The 21,980-nt window shown below is 42.2% G+C and overlaps 1 protein-coding gene across 1 annotated transcript; it reads left to right on the top strand.

The window, feature by feature from the left end:
- The first annotated feature begins 9,282 nt into the window (after positions 1-9,282).
- On the top strand, positions 9,283-19,435 carry paqr4a (progestin and adipoQ receptor family member IVa). The gene is made up of 3 exons (XM_053618894.1): positions 9,283-11,073; positions 15,781-15,999; positions 18,712-19,435. Exons 1-3 carry the CDS (start codon positions 10,863-10,865, stop codon positions 19,143-19,145), a joined length of 864 nt encoding a protein of 287 aa, XP_053474869.1. The 5' UTR covers positions 9,283-10,862; the 3' UTR covers positions 19,146-19,435.
- The last annotated feature ends 2,545 nt before the right edge of the window (positions 19,436-21,980 follow it).

Here is a 21,980-nt window from a genome sequence, read left to right as displayed (position 1 = left end):
TCGGGGATTTATGCATATGCATGACATGGGGCAGGATATATAGGTGTAAGTTTGGGGGTGTTTGGACAGAATGGTGTGAATCGATGGTGTGTATGAATGTCCGGGGTGTGTTAGGGTGTTACTAGTGGTGATATTTTCAATATTCGGTGGTTTATAATGAGCTCATTCAGCTGATGCTTTCATACAAAGCAACTTACAATTGAGACAGGATATGACTAAGCAGTTGAGGTTTAACGGCCTCAAATCCATCTCCTCAACTCCAATACTTTGGGGGATACTGCATGGAGGGCTTTTTCTGCTTCTAATTTCATTTTTGTATCATATATAAAGCATGCACTCACTACAAAGCCATACATTTGCCTCTATACATTTTAGTAAGTTTTGAGCCTTTATTACCCTCACTGGATCCTGTGTATGACCTTTATTACCCTCACTGGGTCCTGTGTATGACCTTTATTACCCTCACTGGATCCTGTGTATGACCTTTATTACCCTCACTGGATCCTGTGTATGACCGTTATTACCCTCACTGGGTCCTGTGTATGACCGTTATTACCCTCACTGGATCCTGTGTATGACCGTTATTACCCTCACTGGATCCTGTGTATGACCGTTATTACCCTCACTGGGTCCTGTGTATGACCGTTATTACCCTCACTGGATCCTGTGTATGACCGTTATTACCCTCACTGGATCCTGTGTATGACCTTTATTACCCTCACTGGGTCCTGTGTATGACCTTTATTACCCTCACTGGGTCCTGTGTATGACCGTTATTACCCTCACTGGATCCTGTGTATGACCTTTATTACCCTCACTGGATCCTGTGTATGACCTTTATTACTCTCACTGGGTCCTGTGTATGACCTTTATTACCCTCACTGGATCCTGTGTATGACCGCTATTACCCTCACTGGGTCCTGTGTATGACCGTTATTACCCTCACTGGGTCCTGTGTATGACCTTTATTACCCTCACTGGGTCCTGTGTATGACCTTTGTTACCCTCACTGGATCCTGTGTATGACCTTTATTACCCTCACTGGATCCTGTGTATGACCTTTATTACGCTCACTGGGTCCTGTGTATGACCTTTATTACCCTCACTGGGTCCTGTGTATGACCGTTATTACCCTCACTGGGTCCTGTGTATGACCGTTATTACCCTCACTGGGTCCTGTGTATGACCTTTATTACCCTCACTGGGTCCTGTGTATGACCTTTATTACCCTCACTGGGTCCTGTGTATGACCTTTATTACCCTCACTGGGTCCTGTGTATGACCGTTATTACCCTCACTGGATCCTGTGTATGACCTTTATTACCCTCACTGGGTCCTGTGTATGACCTTTATTACCCTCACTGGATCCTGTGTATGACCGTTATTACCCTCACTGGGTCCTGTGTATGACCTTTATTACCCTCACTGGGTCCTGTGTATGACCTTTATTACCCTCACTGGGTCCTGTGTATGACCTTTATTACCCTCACTGGGTCCTGTGTATGACCTTTATTACCCTCACTGGGTCCTGTGTATGACCGTTATTACCCTCACTGGATCCTGTGTATGACCTTTATTACCCTCACTGGGTCCTGTGTATGACCTTTATTACGCTCAGTGGGTCCTGTGTATGACCTTTATTACCCTCACTGGATCCTGTGTATGACCGTTATTACCCTCACTGGGTCCTGTGTATGACCTTTATTACCCTCACTGGGTCCTGTGTATGACCTTTGTTACCCTCACTGGATCCTGTGTATGACCTTTATTACCCTCACTGGATCCTGTGTATGACCTTTATTACGCTCACTGGGTCCTGTGTATGACCTTTATTACCCTCACTGGGTCCTGTGTATGACCGTTATTACCCTCACTGGGTCCTGTGTATGACCTTTATTACCCTCACTGGGTCCTGTGTATGACCGTTATTACCCTCACTGGGTCCTGTGTATGACCTTTATTACCCTCACTGGGTCCTGTGTATGACCGTTATTACCCTCACTGGATCCTGTGTATGACCTTTATTACCCTCACTGGGTCCTGTGTATGACCTTTATTACCCTCACTGGATCCTGTGTATGACCGTTATTACCCTCACTGGGTCCTGTGTATGACCTTTATTACCCTCACTGGGTCCTGTGTATGACCTTTATTACCCTCACTGGGTCCTGTGTATGACCTTTATTACCCTCACTGGGTCCTGTGTATGACCTTTATTACCCTCACTGGGTCCTGTGTATGACCGTTATTACCCTCACTGGGTCCTGTGTATGACCGTTATTACCCTCACTGGGTCCTGTGTATGACCTTTATTACCCTCACTGGGTCCTGTGTATGACCTTTATTACCCTCACTGGGTCCTGTGTATGACCGTTATTACCCTCACTGGGTCCTGTGTATGACCTTTATTACCCTCACTGGGTCCTGTGTATGACCTTTATTACCCTCACTGGATCCTGTGTATGACCTTTATTACGCTCACTGGGTCCTGTGTATGACCTTTATTACCCTCACTGGATCCTGTGTATGACCTTTATTACGCTCACTGGGTCCTGTGTATGACCTTTATTACCCTCACTGGGTCCTGTGTATGACCTTTATTACCCTCACTGGATCCTGTGTATGACCTTTATTACGCTCACTGGGTCCTGTGTATGACCTTTATTACCCTCACTGGGTCCTGTGTATGACCTTTGCCTGCCTGTCTCTATTTATGGATTTTTGGAATTGCCCTTATCTTCGCCTTACTGTTTACCTACCTCTGCCTTTGCCTTGACATGGAACGTTGGAATGTTTTGGACTCTGAGTACCTCTAACCTAGAACATAGGACTTGCTTCTGTTTTTGTATTAGGCCTTTGACTGTTTTGTGAGTGCTTGCAATAACCTTCTTGCACATGGATCCTAATCGCCCTCTTGTGTCTCCTTTTATACAGCAGTATTGTTGAAATCTAGATTCTCAAATCTTACATACTGGTATTGTGGTAGGAAAAGTGCTTAACCATCCTATTTGCCCTGTTTGGAGTTATGGCTCTGGCAGACCAATGAGGTGGGAGCTACCATATTATTTACGGCCCCTTATTTTGACGGTGCATATGTGTCCTGGTGATTCTGGGTTCCTCGCCCCCTGGCATTTCCGTTCAGGTACACTGAGGCTTTACTCATGGTGTAATGATGTGAAACTCTCAAGGCTAATATGCTAATGTACGGTTTTATAGCGGAGCTGGTGGTGTGTGCGTTATGGCGAGTGGGCGGCAGAGGTCGCTTTCAGGTATGTCTTATATTTATCTCAAATCTCTATGTCGCATGTTGTGGGGGTATTTATTGTATTGTGTTCACAGTAACAGCAGCGTTAGCAGGTGGTTGAATGATAACCGGTGCACTGAGCTGGAGTACCTGTTGTGAGTAACCATACAAGTTTGTGTCTATGGGTTTGTTCAACCCAATCTTAAGTACGCCTCTCCCTTTTTCACATTGGGGCTCGTTAGATGTAGATTAACTGTCAGGTCTTTTTGTCAAGGTAAGCGTGGGGAGTTCAGATCTTCTCTAAGACAAATCCCCAGCCGAAGATGCTACATGTAACGTGTTTTGTGTCTCGACCCTGTTTTCCGTGACCACGACCTTGATTCCTGCCTAGCCCTGTGTAAGCCTGTTTGCCTGACCTCTTGCATGTTTGTGGATTACGTTTTTTGGATCACGTTTTGGATTTTCCTGCCTGTGTCTCTCCTAAATAAAACCCGTTCAAACTACGTTTGCATCCGTCATATCTCCGTTACGTCACGATACGTGACACTTATGATGTGTGTGTGTGGTGTTTGACGATTTGGTGTGAATTAAGGTGGGTTTGGATGAGTTGCGGCCGGCTTATTATTAAATTTTTTTCAATTCAATTTTATTTGTACAGCGCTTTTTACAATGGTCATTGTCTCAAAGCAGCTTTACAGAAATATATAAACACGGTGTACAGATATTAAAAGTGTGAATTTATCCCAGTTGAGTGAGCCGGTGGTGACGGTGGTGAGGGGAAAAACTCCCTAAGATGTTAAGAGGAAGAAACCTTGAGAGGAACCAGACTCAGAAGGGAACCCATCCTCATCTGGGTCACAACGGATAGTGTGAAAAAGTTCATTATGGATTTATATGAAGTCTGTTTGGCCTTAGGAGCAGCCATAGTCCCAGCAGTCTGGAATTGGAGTAGATGAGAGCTCCATCCAGAGGTATGACATCCGAAACGGATCAGGCAGGTCCGGAGAGCAGAGAGGATCAGGATCTCTAGTATCTCTATAAAATTGTGTGAGGCTCAGCAGAAGGAGAGAGGGACAGAAGAGATTATTAGGACTGTTCCACTCTCAAGGACCCTTATAGGTCTATAGGGGAAAAAAGGGAAACAATGTCGTGTGAACGAGTTAAAAAGCAGTAATCGCTCTGCCAGTCAACCCTGTGGACACATCTTCTCAAAAGCTGTCTAAATCAAAACCACACATAGCAGTTCTCATTTTCCCAAGTCCCCAATCAGAAGTGACTACAACATGGCTGGACTTGTGAGTTTATATTAAAAGAATTCAGGTTTGTACATGTTATATAACCCATGCATTCCTTTTATATTCTCACCCTTTACAGTCAGTATGGACTACATTTGCATGGGGAGAGAGAACTTGGGGGGATTGGGTGTGGTGCTCACTAGATAATGGTATGTTTAAGAAATTGAGATAGCTAGTTGTGTACTGCTAATAAGCAATAACTTTTTTGTAAGTACATTATTGCGTTGGAGCGAATGCATTGCTCAAGCAAATCAGTCAGATGGGAAAAACTTAGTACACCCTTACATTTATCACACCTTCATATCCTTAAAATTAGAATCAGGCGTTCAATATTAGGTAATCGGATTACAATTTTAAAGTAGTAATTAGTAATCTGTAGTGGATTACTTTTTTTGAGTAACTTACCCAACACTGCTCATCACTAAGCAAAACAAACAAAAAGTTCTTTCAGAACAGCTTCTGTGAAAGCATGGTGCATGGGGTTTTCCATAAGTACTTGATAAGTTCCCTCTGCATTGGTAGCTGCAAGTTCCACTAAATCTAGAAAGAATGTTAGTGTCTCTTTATCCCCATCTAAGCTTGCTCTAATGAAGAAAATGTAAAAAGACAAGTTCACAGGAGCCATGGTGTCTCCTGTGTATGCTACACATGTATACTACCTTCTAGTTACAGGATTGGTGAAATTCTCTGTGGCGTTACGGTATTACTATCAAATTCCACGGCTTTGTGACTTTTGTTAAAGGTCTTGGTATTCAGAAAAAAGTGACCAGGTGATTTTCACCGCCCCCGCCGGGAATCTGGGTTTCACTGAACCACACTTACTCAAAAAAGCTAAGAATTCTACAAACCTGTAAATGAAGCTGCTTGAGAAGCTCCTTTTGTTCCGAGACTTGTCCTCGACCTGCTTGCAGTGATGATACTCAGTCTGCAGGCTTACACCTCCCACACTGGCAAAACCTCCACGTCCAGACATGTCTTCACCTCATCCACGCTCAGACCCTGCATGGACGCCTGGCACTGCTTGATCGAACCTCTCCACCCAGAGTCACCTGCACACAGCCACAGCATTTCCAGTCAACAAGAGCGCACTTGTATTCATTCTGGAACAAAAGTGAAGTGGACAAGGCTTTCTTTCCTACATGCTAGAAGAAGATTATCTGCAAGGCTGTTTCAGAGTCTGTGGAAAGGTATTGTCTCATTCATTCACCTTTGTGATGTAATGAGTACCAAACTTGTCAATCAGCTTGTAATAGAGGTGCTTTGTATGATTATCATATGCTGCATGGAGGCTTCTGAATTCATCCTTTAGCTCTGGGTGCAGGAGTGGACGGCTGGAAACCCTATAACTAGAAGGTAGTATACATGTGTAGTATACACAGGAGACACCATGGCTCCTGTAAACTTGTCTTTTTACGTTTTCTCCATTGAAGATTCAGCCAGCATCGGTATATTTCTAGACCTCTGGACTGGTAGACAGAGCTGGAAACTTTCATACTGCACTTCTGACTTGGTCTCCATCCACTACAGAAACTGGGAGCTTCTGCTTTTGGCCTCCCATGTAAGGGTTTTTACGTAGAGTGCAGGACTTGTCCTTCTGGAGCCAGGAGTCCCTTTCCATTTCCATTTCTATTTCCAGTGCGAGTTACACACAGTATCACATTTAATACAACTGAGCAGTTGTGGGTTAAGGGCCTTGCTCAAGGGCCCAGCAGTGGCAGGTTGGTAGTGCTGGGATTAGAACTCATGACCTTCCGATCAGGAGTCCACTGTCTTAACACCTGAGCTACCACTGCCCCTTTCCATTGCATGGTGGTGATTTCAAAATCTCCTTCTCCTGCCAGGTCAGATCCGGGAGCAAAGTCCACATTGCGACACTGAGTTTCCTTCACCTTGAAGCAACTCTGGCTGGTTGGAGGAGGAAGATTTGTGGCAAACACGGCCCAAATCAGAAGTGCCTGCAACATAGCTGGATTTGTTGTATGTCCAGTTCCTGTAGTAAAACAATTGTACATTTGAAAATATTTAAAGCTACTTCACTCATAGATGTAACGTATACTTACTATATGGAAGGGTTGCCACCTTTTCAACATGCCAAAACACCACTATGCCCCAACACACATTTAAGGTCAAAACTATATTTACCCCTACTGTTTCTTCCAGCTATATATTATTTCTGACCTTGCTGGTATGAGCAGCTGTTGGTTCTTTAAAACAAGTTTGTAGAAGTCATCATAGTCTGAAATCAAATTCAGTGCGGATTTCTCCTGTGACATGACTTCTTTTACTTTTTGTTTCTTCTTCAGTTAAGCCATTTGAAGCCATATATATATATATATATATATATATGGTTGGTTGTATGAAAGTTGAAGTGTGTTAGGGTGTTAGCGGTGGTGATGTTTTTGAAACTCAGTGGGTTACAATAATCTCACGTAGCTGATGCTTTTATACAAAGCGACTTACAATTGAGACAGGACACAACTAAGCAGTTTATGTTTTATTTATTTACAGGGGCAGTGCACATTAATGAACAGGACTGTAAATGTGTCAGAATTAGCCATATGGCTATTTTTCATCTGTAGACCCTTGACAGAATGTTAAAAAGTCACCCTCTGCGACTTGCAAATCAGGATTAAAATCTTGTAATGTGAACTAGACTTAAATTGAGGGTTAAAGTCCTTGCTCAAGGACCCAACATAAGCAGCCTGGTGATGCTGGGATTTAACCTACAACCTTTCAATCAGTAGCCTAATGCCTTGTACAAATAATTTAGAAGCTTTAAAAGGTTTGAAAATGACAAAAGATGAAAAATAGAAGTGGTCGGAGATGTAAAAGGAGACCTCTCTATGCACACTGAGATAAAGTTTGGTGTTCCACAAGGTTCTGTTTTAGGCCCACTGCTTTTTACTTTATATATGCTACCTCTGGGTCAAATTATTCATAAACATGGAATTAGCGTCCACTGCTATGCTGATGATACACAGCTGCATGTTTCAGCGAAGCCAGAGGACAGACAGCAGCTTAGTAAAGTTGAGGATTGTGTAAAGGACATTAGACGTTGGATGCTTATTAACTTCCTCTTACTTAATTCTGATAAGACAGAAGTACTTGTATTAGGACCACGTGTAGCTAGAAGTAATCTTTCTGATCTCACAGTAACTCTGGATGGACTTTCTGTTTCATCATGTGCAGCAGTAAAAGACCTTGGAGTGATTATTGACTCCAGTCTATCATTTGATGCTCATGTAGATAATATTACTAGGATAGTCTTCTTTCATCTCAGAAATATTTCTAAGATAAGAAATATATTGTCACTACATGATGCAGAAATATTAGTTCATGCTTTCGTCACCTCTAGACTAGATTACTGTAATGCCTTACTGTCTGGATGTTCCAGTAGAGGCATAAACAAACTCCAGTTAGTCCAGAATGCAGCTGCTAGAGTCCTAACTAGAACCAGAAGATACGACCACATCACCCCGATCTTATCCACACTGCATTGAGCAAACTACAGTCACAAAAATGTGCCACGCCTTTGAGTTTAATATTTTTACACAACTTCCTGCTTCCCCTTCACGTATGAACAGTTGACTATAACCAATCTATCTCTTTTACAGTATACAATATTATTTTCACATCACTATAGCTAACTTTAACTTACATTCCAATATAAATTAGGATTCCTAGACTATCTGATATTAAAATAACTCGAGTTTAGATTTCCGTAATGCTAATTTGCGAAAAATCTGTTTGAAAATGTGCTATAAACCAGGTATTTTTTTTTATTCTAATATAAATTAAAACCATATTGTGTTGTTCTCGTGATATTTCGGTATTTAGACTTCATTATTAGCATATTAGTAGCACGGGTATAACCAGAGTAGCTTATATTTGTATTGTTTTGACAAATAATATATCTGATCTTTGTTCTTAAACACTGACATTACAGAGGTAACTTTTTTTTATTTATTTTTTTGCCATGTGGGGAAAAATAAAAAAGGAGAAAAGGAAAAAGTGTAAATTGAGAATATGTGCTGATGATATGCAAATTTGGCCCCTATGCCCTACTTAAGTCTCTCCAGAGGTTATTAAATCTCCTGAATCACAGTTACAATAAATTGCTTTATACTTCTGCTTAATTAAAACGAGAAATTGTATTCACAGGCCGGATTTGACCCCTGCATGATATGATGCTGCATGTTGTTATTGTTAGTCCATGTCATTTTTACATGTACAGCACTAGGCTCAATATGCCAAATTGCATGGCTTAAAAACATCATATATTGATCTCACATGGTGTACAAGCTTCCTTCCCAGACATGAACGGGGTGCCTGTGTGTGTGTGTGTGTGTGTGTGTGTGTGTGAAGTGTATTTCATCACTGTAGTCCTTCCGTAGAGAAGGGACTGATCCGGATCATCAGCGCTTGCAATTACGACTCATTTTGCTGAATCGATTCTTTTGAATACACTCGTTTAAGCGACTCCGTTCGAAGTCAGCGAGCTTTGGTTCATTCGATTCATCAGCATCCAGAAATATTCATTTGGACACCTATTTTGACGTAAAACATGTATTCCAGGTTGTAAGCACGAAAGGCGTATATGTGATAATATAACAGAAAGTGCAGTTTTATGCAAGCAAACTAACCCAAAAAATTGATGCTTGCGAGTCGACTCACTTTAAAGAGTCGTTCAAAAAGACGGAGCAGATTCATTCTCGAGTCGTTCATCGCTGCACCGAGTGAAAAGCGACTGATATGGACGCCGGTGTAGTAGATGGCAGAAGAGAGGTGTTCGGGGGATTTTAGGCGGATTGGAGGTCAAAATTTGTTGCGAGGATAATCACACAGAAAAGCCGGATCCTGTGTGTTTCTGCGCCAAGTTCCTTTTTCCGGAGTAAAAATCAAGCGAGCCGGGGAGTGTGTTATGGTTTTTGCCCGGCTCCAGTCCATCTTCCTGTCGGCCCATAGCGGCGTACAGCACCGGGCATGACCGCTGGCTTCGAACAGTGCCACATTTCCTGACTTTCTGCCGAATTGTTTTGTTGGAATATCGAATCATTTCTAACGTTATGATTTCGCCAATCTGATTGAATCAGCTGGCTTTGGGTTAGCAGGTGGCGGCTACATGTTAGCTAGCTATGTGTGTGTATACATGTGTGTGTGTGTGTGTGTGTGAGCGCGCGTGCTTGTGTGTATGGGGGGGACAGCCTGCTTAAATGACTGGATGTGATTGAATGGAGATTTTTTATAGATTGTCTTCTCTCTCTCTCTCTTTTTTTTGTTATTTCCTTTTCACATACCAGGAAATGAACACAAAAATACTGAAATAATTCAGCTTTAATCTTTATGAGAGAGCGTTAGTCTAGCTAGTCTCATTCGGTTTACCTTGAAAACTTGAAAATAATCGAACAAATGGACACCAAGAGACATAAATCATACCGTTAAACACAACAGTTATGACCAGATTAAATAACTGACCTGATTCCGACACGGTGGGGCTTCTGAATCGACTAAAAGTGGTGAAATGAGCGATAATTATTGCTTAATTACTCTGTTATAAGCGGATAATTCATTCGCGTTCACTGAAATCCACTCCTCAGTAATCACTACCTTCTTTTTTAATGATTTTACTTTAGCCACTAAAGACTTTAAACGTTCTGTTGAAAGGTTTTAAGTGAATCACGGTGAACTTCTTGAACTTGGAGTTGATTGTTGGAATAGTAGGTGGAGTGAACATGAAGTCAGTCAAAGCGGATGAAAACGAGATTTAATTAAGTTTTAAAGTGTATTTTTATTAAAAATGGAAACTTGCCAATCAAAGAAATAAAGAATGAACAGTCAATTCGAGTAGAAGGTAGTGGTTTTATGTGTTTATTTATTTATTTATTTTAAAATAAACCGTCCTTTCGTTCCAACATGCTAATGTTGCTAATTAGCGTTTATGCAAATGACCGTTAGGCGCGAGCTCGTCCGGAGTCAGTCAGAGGTTAGCGCGCGCGCTAGCTAGCAGAGTTAGCTCTCTGCTCGGTGGAGATGTCGCAAAATCGATGTGTATGTGAGGTCGGATGTCAGATTTTTCTTTGTAGGTGACAAACAAATCAAGCATTTGAGATAATTGGGAAAAGTCAGGACAAAATAACAGCGCAAGTTATTTTTTTTATTTTTTTTTTTTTTTAATTTTAAAATGGTCACTATTTAAATTGTTCTCCAGCTCGCCATGGCTGCAGGCAAGCGCTCCACATCCCGATGCACGCGCACCTGTCAGCAGCGTGTGTAATCCAGACTGTGAGATTCTGCAGCGTGTGGTGTTGCATGTTGCATGCTATATGTTGTGTGTGTATGTCTGTGTGTTTTTTTTTTTTTTTTGTGCAATGGCCTATCTAAATGGACCCAGATTACTGGACTGGTCGAACTCTCCTCCTCACCTCCAGTTCAACAGATACGTCCTGACGGGCTACAGACCCATCTCCTCCGTGCAGGACTGCATCAGGAGCCTATTTTACCTGCACAATGAGCTGGGAAACATCTACACACACGGTGAGTGCACCAACGACAAAACTGCATTACTTCATGCGTCTGTGCATTATCACAGCCTGAGTGGAGGAACCTGTGGAGAAAATGCATTGCGTCCTGACTTCAACAACTCAACGGTTTTTGAGCTTCCTTAAATGCCGTAACCATGTATGTAAACACCTGAAGGATGTTTACGACCGTTAAAACAGTGCACGCGTATTACACACTTCCAAACACGACTTTAACCTTTAAAATGAATGCAACACGGCGAGATTGGGTTGAGCGAGCAGTCTTAATGTTTAATTCGACACCTGATTCAGCGTGTTGATTTAAACACTTTAAACGAGGCTGGACGATGTGGAGAAAACATCACATCGCGATACTTTCTCCATAGTTCGCCTCGATATTCAGTTCTCGCGAAGGTCCAGAACAGTCTGTGAGTTTGATGTTTTTATTTCCGTTTGAAATCCATATGAAGAAGACTGCAGCGAGTTCAGGAGAAAGACCTGCTACAGACTGTACGTCTGATGCTCCCGGAAAACTGCTGCTCGATTTGCGTTTAACTCGAATGACTTCAAATTTATTCACCTTTTTTTTCCATTTGCAATTTGCAAGTAAGAAAAGCGCGTCTCGGTCACACCTAGGACACGTCGGCTAAAATAAACCCAGACGTCTCATTTGGGTAGGTGCCAGCTCTTCGTGCCGTGAAGCCCTATTCGGACGGGATTAGATTTAAACGTCGGAAATCCATAATCGTCCGTGTTTTTGTGATTTTTCTTCCTTCTCTCCGTCTGAAAAACGACATTAACGACATGAGAATTTTTAAACTCCTGTGTCGTGTTTGTTGACCTGCTAATGACAAAGCATGGCCACGCCCCCTACACCAAGCGAATGTAATAAAAGACAAGCAATCAGTGTGTATACTCATGTTTCTGGTCAGCTGATGGACACATGCTCATCACCGTGATCAGACCTGTGATTAGATCGGATTCTGCCTTGTCTGTGGATTCCTTTTAGATATCAAACCCACTTGCGATTGATCACTGAGCTCATTTGAGGTGTAAATTGTTTCCGTCCTACAATCAGTAAACAAGCCAAAAAAATTCAGAAAAAAAACACTGAACATGTAAGAAACTTGGATTTAATAAAAGAAAGAAAGAAAGAAAGAAAAAAATGCATGTTTATTAAAAAATTATTAATTTATTTTTAGTTCATTTAATTAATTAATCAATGGTTAATATTGGTATTACAGCCTTGCATGTTTATTCATTTATATTTAAGTTTATTAATTTTTTGCATTAAAAAAAAATTGTATTTTAAATAATGCAAATACACAAGAGGCTTCAACATCTCTTTTGTCTTTTATAAGTAAGTTTATTTACAGTTTGTTTATTTATTTAATCATATTTTTAAAAAACGATTTGTAACTTTTTATTGCAAATTTATACGCAAGTTTTTTTAAAAAAAAAAACAGTCTCATTATTGTTTGTTTATTTATTTATTTTTTTTGCCGTTTGTCCGTTGCGGATGCAAAAGACAGGCTTCGATGTTTTCTCCTTCTTGAATGTTTATCCATTTATATTTGCGTTTATTTTATTTTATTTTGCCGTCTCAGCACCGCTTCACCTTCCATCTGTTCGAGTTTTTCCCCTCTCTTTTATCAATAATATGATGACACTAGGGCCGCAACAACTAATCGATAAGCGCAATAGAAAGGAAGCGCAATAACTCCGACTGAAATATTCATTCTGATCAAATATGTGGTTTGATGCTCTATTTATCGATATTTATAGACTAAAGTAAGTGTGTGTTTATGACAGCGGTAACTGTGATGGGGTTAGAACGTGTGATTGTATATAAATGTACGAAGCGCGGTACAGTTACAGAATAACGCGTAGAACCTTCAACCTCTTATCACTTAACACTTAGTTTCTGCTTTTGTTTTTATTCTTTAGCGTTTTTAATCTAGCGATTTAACTCCTGCTTTACAGCTCGTGGACAATCAGCTGGTTTATGTTAATATTTAAAAAAAAGAAATCTTTGCACAGTGTAAAGCATAACCCACATATATACATTTAATGCCTTTATCATAGTCTTTAATTTACACAGTGTGTGAAGGACAAGGTCGGGCAGGACGTGAAATAACGCGCTGTTGTTGTTTTTTTTAAATACAGAAAGTAAAAAATGGCCTTTTAACCCGATTAATCGGAGAAATAATCGACAGATTAATCGCGGATTAAAAGAATCGTTAGTTGCAGCCCCACATCGGACCGACTCGTCTCCACTGGAATCCGTGACGTTCGCTGCGTTTTCTCTTCGCTGTTTGGCGAGCTTTTTCATTTTTTTGTCCTGCGAGCAGAAAAGGCGCATCTCTAAACAGGTGACGCAGCTGAACTTGAGCCTGGCGCTGATGTGGCTTCAGGAAACGGGAGCATGAACTCGTGGTGTTGCAGGATTTTATTATTCTTATTTTTTGAGCTCATGTCGATGTTCGTCGTGATTTAGCGGGGCTCGTCGAGCGGATTAAAAACAAGATATACTTCAAACAATGATGAGCTGTAAACCTGTACATCCTGATTAGATGAAATGTCAGTGTGTGTAGTGCTGTGACACTCGAGCCCTACAATGTAGGGTGTGTGTGTGCGTGTGCGTGTTAGCAAGCCGAGTGTTTTTTTGCATGCGTTTTGTTTGGACACACCCTCTGGGAGCTCACATTTGCTTTCCACATCACCATGTGGACGACAGCGCCGAGATTCAGAGTCCTTCTTCTGTGACTGTGTTTTTTTTTTTATTATTTTGTTTTTGATTCCATCCTGAAAGTTCTGGAGAAGGTTTTCGACACACGCCTGGCCTAAAAAAAAAACATTCAAGTTCCTTAGCGTGTGGATGACGTAAACAGACAGACGAACGGACAAAGTGTGTACACGCTTATTCAGAGATTTGGACGGAAGGTTAACGTCAGTAGTGATGCGTATAGTTCACATCTTGCATCCGGATCAAACACTCGCCTTTAAACCTAGGGGAAAGAAACCAGGGATAGAAAACGCGGACCGCAGAAGGAGATTTCGAAGCGTTTATTTCTTCGCCGTCAAAATAAGGACAACGTTAAAAAATAAATCGAGAGAGATGTACGACGAGACGGACGAGAAGACGACGAGAAATCTAACAGGAGTCTAGTTTATTCGATAGCCCTAGTTGGAACGGTCGCATTAATCGCTGCAACAAAAAGGCTTCCGTCAGCGTATAGAATAGCACTTGATCCAGCACATACTCTTATTTCTCGTTACTCGGAGATGTTGCGCACGACTCGGCGAAGTCGCGAGATACTAAGACACTCGAGGTCATGAATCCGTAACACGCGCGTGATGTAGCCGTTGTTGTTTTTTTTATTGAAATCACCCTTTTAATTCGCTATTTTGCTGTTTTTAATTCGACGTGCTCTCTTGTAAAGAAAATGTGCGCACGGTTTGAAGGGTTAAGCGTCTCTTCCGAAGGTCTTCAAAGGGATGATCTGTTCGTTAATACGTTACGTAACGTCTGACTTAGCGCCCAAGTCTGTAGTTAGGTCTGAGGTCTGAATACCGAGGTGTGTATTTCCCAGCAGTAAATCCTCACCTGTACGCTTAACTCTACTGGGAACGTCCGTCCGGCGCGACACCCGATCCGTCCTCCGCGTTATTACCATAATGCACAACCAACGTCCGTGGTCTGCGGGATGATTCATCAGCTCAAATTCCACTTCTGTGCACCTGCGTCCTTCAGCGTCGCTGTTTAAACAGAGGAGAGGAAAAAGCTCTAATGTATACACACACAAAGTGGGTTGAGTTTCATTAGTCTAACTAATTCAACAATATCTGTGGTCTCTCTCTCACACACACACACACACACACACACACACGTTTGTCTTTCTGTGTCCTATTGTTAGCAGCCCAGCTGTTGGTTTCTTCTCTCGGAGAGAAATAAACACCTGGAAATAGACCTGCTGGATTTTACCTGCCTCGGAAAAATCGTTCTCCATTAGGGGCTCGGGTTAGAGCTCGGAGTCACGGAGAGAGAGAGAGAGAGAGAGAGAGAGAGATCGATTAGTGATGAATAATTCAGCCGAACGGAAGGCGGTTCAGAACGTTTATCTCTTATAAAAGCGCGGCCATTTAAAAAAAAAAAAAAAACGAAATCTAGAACATGTTGCGATCTCCGCGTCGCGTCGTGCCGGCTTTCTCACAGCGCTGTTGAATTCTGACACTGGAGACTCCTTACACAAGTGTTAAAAAAGAAAAGTCTCCCCACAGAAAACTTTATGTGGTGCGTCCCTGTGAAGCGGTAACGGGTCAGAACGAGCGCATTGATCGATTATAGATTAATATGCGATGATGTAATGTGCAGCTGCGCTACTGTCAGAACTTTCTGACCAATCAGGATCCAGAACTCAGCAGCGCTGCGGTGTGTGACGCTTATTAACGTCGTCTTTAAGCACCGCACTGTTCCACTCACCTCCACAACTCTTACTGTGTGTGTGTGTGTGTGTGTACGTTGTGATTACTCATCTTAAACCATAAAGCTCAGCATAAGCAAATCATCTTGTGTGTGCTTGTACACACACACACACACACACACACACACACACACACACACCTTACATCGCAGTGTCTTCCATCTTCTTCAAGGTTCTCCTGCGCAGTAATCATCTGACGTGTGTGTGTGTGTGTGTGTGTGTGTGTGTGTTGTCGACAGGCATCCCTCTGCTGTGTTTCTTGGTGCTGCTCCCCCTCTACATGCCCTGGTCTCAGATCAGTGTGACGTGGCTGGGCGTGGTCCACTTCCTGGCCTGTCTGTCTCCTCAGCTCGGCTCCGTCCTCTATCACCTGTTCATGAACCACGAGGGCGGAGAACCCGTCTACAAAAAACTGCTCACCTTAGACATGTGCGGCATCTGCATGATTAACACGCTGGGTAAGAGCCTCAACACCGCCCCACTCAACACCGATAATTCTCCTTAACTGATATCATATTTATTTACTTGTATCTCTATTTTCCCTGCATCAGCGCTCCTTCCAAGCAGAGAGCTCAAAACAATCTAAGAGCTGTCAGTCATTCCTGATTCTCGTCCTGATTGGCTCATCTGGGGGGAAAATTTCTTTCCGCATTTCTTTTGTTAAATTGCGGAGCTCCTACGCGAAACGTGTAAAGTTTGGCAGGTCTGAAAGAGCTCTTTTTGATATATATCTCACCTGTGCTACACCTGCAATTCCTTCTCACTCCCACTAGAGGGCAGTTTGAATATTTCTCCTATCGACGGTCACGCCGTTAACAAAACGGGAATCGTCTGCACTTGCGAAATGAACGATAACTCGAACGCTCCGGATCGCGACAAACGTTAAACGGTGTGACGGGAAAGAGGGAGGTCAGCTAATTGAACTACCTCGTTACGTTTCAATCGAAATATTTTCCCCAGGTTTTGTTTTTCAATCGATCGCTCAGCAGAAGCTACCACTGCTAGTGCTAGTTTGAGACTGTTATAAGTTATATATTCACAAAAAAATGCATATGTGTGTACAGTGTTTACGTAGTGCGTACACTGCCAGCTGTCTGTTCTACGCCTGACGGCATACGGTATTATTTCTTGTTTGTTAACTATTTCCGATCCCGATTCCGATCCCGACAATGAAGCTTCCGATATCACGTTAAATGATAATATTATGTTCAAATTTATTTTTAACTGCACGTCTCAGTTAAACTCCTTCACAAAGAAATCACTTGTTGTCTCCTTCTATGTAAACATTTCCAGTTAATAAGCTTGCAAGTTGTCATAGGGTCCGATATACGACACACAGCTTTAAAATGTGTTGATTAAAAATGATTATGTAGGATAAGGTATGGGAGCGGTGTAGACGCGGTCGATGAACAGTGGGGGCGCTGTTTAATTAAAACGCTATGATCAGCGTAAACATGAGTAAAACAAGATTGAAGGCAGTGAGGAACAGAAAGCGTAAGGTGCAGATTTTATTATTCATTTAGGACTGTAGTTTAATTATCAGTGCTTTTTGGTGCATCTATAAAAAATAATGGATGAATACTTTATTTATATATATATATATATATATGTATATAAAATATAGCGATATTTTTTGTCTGAAGTTTTTATTTGTAACGCAAAATTCGGCTTAAAAGAAATTCTGATTAATCGAGAAAATAATTGTCCGATTAACCGATGATGAAAATAATCGTTAGTCGCAGCCCTAGAGATGACGTCATCAGGAATAGCCAATCGCGCGACATCTTGACTGGAGCGTGACCCCCACTCGCTACATCACACCATCAAGCCGCGCCCCTTTTATTAAATATTTTGTTCAGTTTAGATGTAGAATTGACTGCTGAGGATTGAGATTGAGATTTGCACCATATATAAATATAGAATAAATAAACCAGTGCTTCGTCATCACCTCATCCTCATCACAGATCCCTGAAATCCGATTTGACGTCATTCATATAAACCTCACGCAACGTACCGAGGCCTTCGCTTACAACGTTTACAGAAATTAAAGTAAAATCTAAGAGAAGTCATATATATATATATATATATATATATATATATATATATATATATATATATATATATATATATATATATAAATGAAGTTTCTGTTTGTTCCTGATATCAGAGCTGACTTCAGATCTCTAAGACATTGGTGGAAAAGACTTTTGCAAAAGATTGTACTAATTCACACACACACACACACACACACACACACACACACACACACACATTCCTGAAATGACTTTGAGGCTGCTGTAAATCCCACAGCAGCGTTCACTCTCCTCGTTCCTCGACTCCCCTCACCCCCGAGTGTGTATCGCCAGTGGAGTTTTCCACCAGGGACGCACTCGACCTTGGAAGCTGCAGCACTGTAGCTGAAGAGATTTCCACCGAGACCTACACTCCGTTTCCTTCACACTCTGTTCTCTGAGTCATTCAGCTCGCTAACGGGGTGAAGCAATAAAGCTCCATCGTCTGTCGGGAACAGATGGAGGACGTGGCGACGGAGGAAAACGATTACCTCGTGATTACACGTGTAAACTGTTTCATCCAGCATGGAGCTCTGGGTTTATTTACGGTGAAGACTAAAGCAGTGATTGACATAATAACGACTTTAGTTTGTGTCGTCGTTATTGTTATTGGATGCCATCAGGTCAGAGTCAGCGACTTAAATGCGAAAGTTACATCTACAGTGTAGTATATTAACACGGGGAAAGTTCCTCGTATTCAGAGTCGTGTTAAGCGGATTGAAGCAGGTAGCTTTCTATTCCTGACTATAAAACAACGACATCAAAACTCACCGTGTATAACAATGCTAACAAAAAACAATTTTTTTATGAAGCAAAAATAATAATAATTAGTTATCCAGCACCTATCACGCGTGTGAAATGGCACCAGATCAGTTAACGTCCCACCATTTGTTTTTTCTAACATGATTACTGAGGCGTCTCTGATTGGTGGGGTTCGCTTTGGGATTCTGGGTTAAAAAAATCGATCGCTAATAAACAGATCCTCGATGGACAGGACGAGCAGCGTTTTTTTTTACCTGCGTATTGGATTGGATCGTCACTGTTCAGCCCTGTTTGAAATGTATGAGTAATTATTTTTCTTTTTTTCCCCCTCTGCAGGCGCTCTGCCCATCGTCTACAGCACGCTACTGTGCTACCCGTTGCTGCGCGGCGCCGCCCTGCTGACCTACATCGGTCTGTCCAGTTACGCCATTTACTGCGCTGTGACGGCGCGGAGCAGCGTGCGCCGCTTCCGCTCGTTCGGGGGACAGGCGCTCTTTCGCTTCTTCTTCCTGGGGCTGCGGTTGTTGGGCGTGGGCGGCGGAAGCCCCACGGCGGTACGCCACTTCCTCACCATGGAGGCGCTGGCGGTGTCGGGCGGAGTCATCAACATCGCCCGCGTGCCCGAACGCTTCCGCCCCGGTCTCTTTGACTACTGGTGCAATAGCCACCAGATCATGCACGTCCTGGTGGTCGGCTCCATCCTCTCGCTGCACTGGGGTGTCCTGGACGACCTGCTGTGGATCAACACCTACGACTGTCCGGCAGACTGATTGACCTCTGGTTGACCTCTGACCTCCGGGGCGGGGTTTTTCAAGGAATCATACGACGGGACTTGATGATTTTGTTTTTGTTTTTAGAATTTGACATGCATCAGGTTTTCTTTAGACTCAGGGAGGGGTCACGAGCTCTGACCTTTGACCTCTTGACTCTTGTTTTTAATCCAGGGGGTTTGTGATTCATAGGATTCATTCGCAAACTTGGATCCCTGTGTAGAGCTCTGACCTTTGACCTCGGGTGCAGATTATTGTTCATCCTCGCAGTTCGACATGCATTAAGCACTGAAAGGAAAGGGGGTTGGTGGGGGGGGGGGGTGCAGGGAGTATATATACACATGTATGTGTGTGTGTGGGGGGGTGGGGGGGTTGTAACAACATTTGACCTCTGACCTCAGTTTTTGGCGATAATTAAAAAAAATGTTGGTGGGATGGCGGGGGTGGGGTACGGGCACGCACTCATATGTTAAAGACGTGACAGATCGTCACGTACGTTAAGCGGTTTAGGCGTGTACGTGTCCTCGAATGCAAGAAGGTGCACCTGGAGTTTCCGGGAGACCACCGGATTGCGTACACACACTGAACCATGGCATTTATCACGTATATGTCTATTTTTACACCAGCCTTCAGAGCATTAACTTTAGGAACCCTGATGTTTTTTTTTGTTTTTGATGTATGGAAAATTCTGAGGTGCAATGGAGCCGTTGAAAGGGGCGGCTCGGGGGGGAAAAATGTTTGCATCGCACAGCGCGCATTTGCATCGCACAGCCACTCATCGCTCGCAGCAGCTGGCGGAAAGCATGGCTTCTGATAACGCCCGCTCTGCTCTGAGGCTACACACACGCTGCGCACACACACTACACACTACACACAATGTAGTACAACAGTCCACACTTGAGTTTACGCATAAAGAAATATTTAAGTATACACATCCACCTCGCACTCCTCCTTCCTCGTTATTTTATCATCACGTGTCTCCATCCTTCATACGTTTTTTCTTCTAATTCCGTTTGATCCGACGCAAAGGGAAGCTCTCACTCCTCCTTCGTTTGCTGTTCGATTTGTAAGGTTCATGGTGCTTTTTTTTTCCGATACCGAGGAAGGGAATGGAAGAGAAAGAAAGACAGACGGTGTTTGCCAAACGAAAAACGCACAAAATTGAATCTTTTTTCGTTTTATAAGTGGCATTTTTATTTGCCATGAATTTCTTTTTATATATTATCAGAGCATTCCTTTTTTCGCAAGGCGTCATACAGCACTTATTTAACCGGCATGTCGACATGTAGGCGTTCTACCGACCCGTGTTTATGCTAACTCTATATCGCTAACAGCAGCAGGACAGAAAAACTTCGATTTTATTCCTGTTGATTTTAATGACGTCAGCTTACGCTCGTTTATCGAATTGTCAACGGGCAAAATATTAGCACTGGACCGAACCGAGTACTTGAATATTACACTGTTGCAGAACTGATTAACGTTTAAAAAACAAACAAAAAAAACTTATCTGGAGGGATTTTATTGTAACTGGATTACATGCTTAAATGTTATTTAAGCTAGAAGTGTGTTTTATAGTTAGCGCCTTCACTGGGGTACTACTAGGGAAAACAATCCAACATAAACTCATAGCAAATATAACCATCTATAATTACATTCTTTTCCTCCAATCACTCCTAATATCAATAATAATAATAATCCGGACAATAATTTCGATATGTTTATTCTGTGTGTTCTATTAGCCTCACACTAGCAGAAGCATTCATTTACGTACCAGCAAATTACCGTAAGTGCTAGAGTAAAGCGCCTACCGTAAATACACAAGAAAATGCTCGTATCACAATGATTACAGGTGGATGCACAACTATACATCCCGTACTTATTAAATTAGGCTCAGCTCAACTCACCGTGTCGTATAATCCAGAAAACACGCTAATTAAAGATTACGTAACGATGAAGTCTGAACGGAAAACGATCTTGGTTCCGTATGAACTCCCCCGGTTAAAGACGTAGCTTCAGATCCTTATTTTGAATTTCGTTCACGATTTGCTGTTTGCACGCCAGCTGGCTTTTCCGTCGAAGGTCCAGCTGAGCAGATTAAGACGAGAACGCCGGCGAGCCCTTACGACATTTATTTGCCAAAATCATCAGCAGTATTCTGAGATCGGTGTCCGTTTGGCGTCTAACCAAAGTTTACATCTCAGCACGGGGACAATATAACACGCTGGAATGGATGTTCGCGTCTATAATAATAATAATAATAATAATAATAATAATAATAATTGGAAAAACTATGCATTTAACGATTTTCTTATTTGCTAAACACTGAGTTGACGTTAATCGTGTTGTAATAAGCTTCATATCGATGTTGATGTTTATGATGATGATGATGTATATTTCCTCCAAAAAAAAAAAAAGTGACCAACCAAACGTATGTTCATGTTTAGATTACGCAGATGAGATCAGACTTGTTCTGATTGGACGTACTAGGCATACACCATATCGTAATATTCATTTGTGTCATGGAACTTTGCGTATTATCTAAAATATTGGCACCACGACGCACACCATTCGGGTCGTTTTTGGCCAAAACAAACAGTCCGATGAAAACGTAATAACGCGATACTTTCTGCTGATTTATAACAAACTTAATATTTGCACTTGCCTAGTTGTATTTCTGGTGTGTTGGGTGTGTGTGTGTGTGATGGGGTCTGGGGGGAGGAGTAAAAGCACGCTAAGGATGACTGAATCCCTTCACTTTGCTAAGCGTTTAGCATCGTCAGCCGACATCCATCACCACTCTGTAATCGTAATCTCATTTTAAATGTTGTTGTTCTT

This window comes from Ictalurus furcatus, chromosome 2 (assembly GCF_023375685.1).
Source record: "Ictalurus furcatus strain D&B chromosome 2, Billie_1.0, whole genome shotgun sequence".
In the NCBI taxonomy this organism is placed as follows: Eukaryota; Metazoa; Chordata; class Actinopteri; order Siluriformes; family Ictaluridae; genus Ictalurus; species Ictalurus furcatus.
Note: the sequence above shows the minus strand (reverse complement) of the source record. Positions and strands in the feature narration are given on the sequence as shown.

Excerpts from the sequence above, each read along its gene's own strand:
- paqr4a (XM_053618894.1), top strand. The coding sequence starts at position 10,863 with ATGTTGTGTGTGTATGTCTGTGTGTTTTTTTTTTTTTTTTGTGCAATG. Across the intron at positions 11,074-15,780 it reads GGGAAACATCTACACACACG|GCATCCCTCTGCTGTGTTTC; the intron begins GTGAGTGCACCA and ends TGTTGTCGACAG. Across the intron at positions 16,000-18,711 it reads CTGCATGATTAACACGCTGG|GCGCTCTGCCCATCGTCTAC; the intron begins GTAAGAGCCTCA and ends CCCCCTCTGCAG.